General features: G+C 31.3%; 1 protein-coding gene across 1 annotated transcript; it reads left to right on the top strand.

The window, feature by feature from the left end:
• The first annotated feature begins 1,908 nt into the window (after positions 1-1,908).
• LOC139891930 (NAC domain-containing protein 92-like) lies at positions 1,909-3,604 on the top strand. Its single transcript, XM_071874957.1, has 3 exons — positions 1,909-2,185; positions 2,302-2,579; positions 2,787-3,604. The coding sequence occupies exons 1-3, from the start codon at positions 2,008-2,010 to the stop codon at positions 3,273-3,275; spliced, it is 945 nt and encodes a 314-aa protein (XP_071731058.1). The 5' UTR covers positions 1,909-2,007; the 3' UTR covers positions 3,276-3,604.
• The last annotated feature ends 559 nt before the right edge of the window (positions 3,605-4,163 follow it).

Below are 4,163 nucleotides of genomic sequence, written 5' to 3'. Positions count from 1 at the left end.
ATTTCTAAGATTTTCTCGCTCATTTCTCGAATATTTTTATAAAATCTCGTAAAAACGTATATATATATATATATATATATATATATATATATATATATATATATATATATATATACTTATGTTTTTTTGTATATTTTATTAGAATAACTATAAAGTCAACGTCCGAGATCTCCCCGAGATTATTCCGAGATGCCGAGATCTCCCTAAAAAGTCCAAACGAGATCTCCCCGAGATCCGAATTCTCCAACCTTGCTTCCAATACACATTGTTACTTAATAATCAACAAGATAATCTAAAGCATGGCATTATACAAGATAAGCATGTGCAAATTTTTATGCCATGATTAAGTGTTAATAAACACTTAAAATTTATAAGGTAATTAAGTAAAAGGATGGAGCAACTACTAATGAGACTTGGTGACCTTTTTTAATATGTCTAGATGTATTTTAGACATTTGATAAATCACTAAATGCGTATGTGTCTATTAAATCATTTTCTTTAATGACGACATTAAGTGATAATTATGTTCTTAAACCAAGGTGTTACAACATCACAAATTATCAATATAAACTTAATATTATATCCATATGATACAATATAAGTAGTTAGAATTGTCAAACCATAGTCGAACGTAAAATTTTGACAGTTAAATTTGTTAGACAATTGGTGGTGGATGATGCAATCATACCGCAACATCATCCACAGAAGTTTGATGTTGACAAACGACTCTTTATACTTGAAATCTGTGTTGGTCATTTGCTACGTAGGTTTATGAACACAAGTTGTCTAAGTAGTCAAGTATGTATAAGGTCGTCGTTGTTAGTGCATTTTTTGTATGTCCATCATTGGACGAATAGACTATGAACCTAAATGTCATTGTTGTATACCTATGATGTTAGGAACGCACACAACTAACGTCACATAAGCATATGTGATAAGATTGGCTCACACAAGGGAGAAAGGCTTGTCACACGCACTGGTGACTTTCACACGTACTGGTGACATTCTGAGCTGTACGAACGAATCTCATCCGTATGGGTGACTTAACAGCAAGCATATATAAGCACTTTTTGGTGCTCATATAAGGGTTTATGCATTCCACCTCCACCTCCAGCAGTTGCGGCTGTTAGAGCTCAAGGGTGAGATCATGCTCGATCTAACCCACGAAAACTCATGTTTCTCTGTTTAAATTGAATGCAACTATCGTGTAATTGTTCTTCAGTCAATAAAACATTTAGTTTGACGTAGATTCATGTGTTTTGCTTGCATCCGTCTCTTATCCTTCATTCTAGCTCGTTCTATGATCAAAAGGTCCATGAAAAAGGATCATCAAATTGGTATCAAAGCCTAGATCATCCGAGCATCGATTAAATATTAAAGGTAAAGACAGTTAAATGGGTTTCCATGTTTTCTTCATGTTTTTGGGATTTAATCTTCATGATTTATGTTTGTTGTGGGGTTATGAGTTAAGGATTTATTTATTGGGTCGATTCTATTGCTGAAAGGTGGTAAATTTGAGTGCAAATCGAGCAAAAATGAAAAAATCACATTTTGGAGTCGATTCTATAGTTGAGGATTTAGTTATTGGGTCGATTCAACAGTTGAGGATTTGATTGTAATTTTTGTTGTGTTAATACAATGTTACTTTAAAAAAAAAAAAAAAAAAAAAAAAAAAAAATTTAAAAGGTAACATGTTGTTTCTTTAATTACTACGGAGTATATTTTTTTTTTAGTATAATATAGTAATATAGTAATTTTGATTATATTAATTAATTATTATACTGTAATAAGTACTTCGTAGTAGATAAACCAAAGTAGTTTCAGAATACACGTTTCTTTCGCTCCCATGACACCCCTATTTATGTTCTTCTGTTGCTCTCTTTTCATTCCTTCTCCAATACAATTTACAAACACACTTTTCAATCTTTGAAAATAAACACCCTAATTATTCCCCTTTACATATCATCCTTTCTTCATCATAAATCATACACCAAGAGTTTTACAAAAATGGAATACACTTTTCATCATGAAGAACAAATTGATCTCCCTCCTGGTTTTCGATTTCATCCAACTGATGAAGAACTCATATCTCACTACCTTTACCCTAAAGTGTCTAATACTAATTTTTTTGCACTTGCAATTGGTGAAGTTGATTTGAATAAAGTCGAACCATGGGAGCTTCCATGTAAATAATTGCTCTGTTTTTCATTTTCATCATGCCCTGTTTTTGCTCTGTTTTGCCCTGTTTTGAATTTTATGTAAGTCAAATAAAATTGATTATTTTTATGTTTGGAATTGAAGGGAAAGCGAAACTTGGTGAAGAAGAATGGTTCTTTTTTTGTGTTCGTGATCGAAAGTACCCGACTGGATCAAGAACGAATAGAGCTACAAGTGCAGGGTATTGGAAAGCAACAGGGAAAGATAAAGAAATTTACAAAGACAAATCACTTGTAGGAATGAAGAAAACACTTGTTTTTTATAAAGGAAGAGCTCCTAAAGGTGAAAAAACAGATTGGGTTATTCATGAATATCGATTAGATGGAATGTTTTCGACCAATAATCTTCCAAAATCGGCTAAGGTATGGTATATATCCGTAAAATAATGTTAAGTTTTCTGTTTTCCTTTATTGGCATAGTTCTGTGTATACCTAAATTAACCATGAAATAATGTTAAGTACTCTTTTTTGATTTTTTTTTTCCTATAGTACTAGATGCATAAAAGTGTGAAAAAGGTGGCAAATTTACAAAGTAAATGTGATTTTAATATTTAACATGTGTTTTTTTAGGGTGAATGGGTGATTAGTAGGGTGTTTCACAAGTGCTCTGGAGGGAAAAAGGTTCCACTTTCCGGATTATTAAAGATAAAAGATGGAAATAATTATGATTATGTTGTGGGGTCAACTAATTTGCCACCATTAATGGAGATTTCAAGTGTTGATGGAGGATCAAGAACAGAAACATCACACGTGACCTGCTTCTCCTATTCCATTGAAGAACAAAAGCCAAACAATGACGAAATGAAGGGGAGTTGGAGCTCGAGTAGTTCGTTAATTGCTTCAAGAACCAACAACGTTTATCCTACGGTTCAAAACATTGAAAATTTTCAGTATCATGACACGACGTGGATGCAAGACCCGTCGATCCTTAGAATATTACTCGATGGAGAAAACGATTCAAACGTGAGGCAGAACCCGAAAATCGAATTAGTAGATGATCAAGATTATGGTATAAATTTGTATGGTCAAGTTGATTATGATTGCATATGGAATTATTGAGTGAAAAAAGCATATGAATTGTTAAGTTAGTAGATGAGTAGAAAGAAGTAAAGATGTTGGTTTCAAGTTTTCATCAAGCACAGATTGATGCATATTGATACATTTTAGGTTAAAAAAATTGTGATGATTTGATAGAATAAGAAGGGATTATACCATGTGAATCATGAAATTGATCATGGGATTTTAATAATATATTAAGTTGGTCTTATGCATAGTTGCAATTTCTCTAGCACAGAGAATTAGACATGTAAGACACATGTTGTGAAGCATATTGTACAAATGTGCTTATTGTGATATTTATTAAGTAGTATTTACCTAAAATAAATACAAGTGAAGTTTATAGATATTTTATTGCAATCATACTCATTTTTAATATGATACCACTATTGTAATTATATTTTATATTTACAGTATATTTTATGTGTGCTTTATATATGAGATGAAAAAGGCCTTAGTTTTTTTTCCTCCCAATTTTTAACTTTTCTAAATGACACCTGTTGATTACAATTTGGTCCAATAAAAGACTAAAATTTGGCATTATCTTCTCTCTTATCTCTCGTGAATGTCAAATATTATAAAAGATTATATGGTTAGGCCAACAACCAAGTAGTTTTGATGGCCTCATACAACATCGGATGACATAAGTTGAGAGTTGTGTAGTAACCAACTCTTTTTTAATTTTTAAAATATACATGTTGTATCTTGTTATGCAATAATTTAATAAGATTTGCTTAAACATATTTTTTCAGGTAATATATTAAGGGTTCTTGTGATATGTACATATAATAAAGAACTAAATTTATATTAATATACATAGGTAGATTGAATATATTTTCTTATTTTCAATAATATAAAATATGATAATCCAATATCTTACAGTTTGATGGA

This window comes from Rutidosis leptorrhynchoides, chromosome 2 (genome assembly GCF_046630445.1).
Source record: "Rutidosis leptorrhynchoides isolate AG116_Rl617_1_P2 chromosome 2, CSIRO_AGI_Rlap_v1, whole genome shotgun sequence".
Taxonomy (NCBI): Eukaryota; Viridiplantae; Streptophyta; class Magnoliopsida; order Asterales; family Asteraceae; genus Rutidosis; species Rutidosis leptorrhynchoides.
The sequence above is the reverse complement of the archived record's forward strand: the minus strand, read 5'-3'. Positions and strand labels throughout refer to the sequence as shown.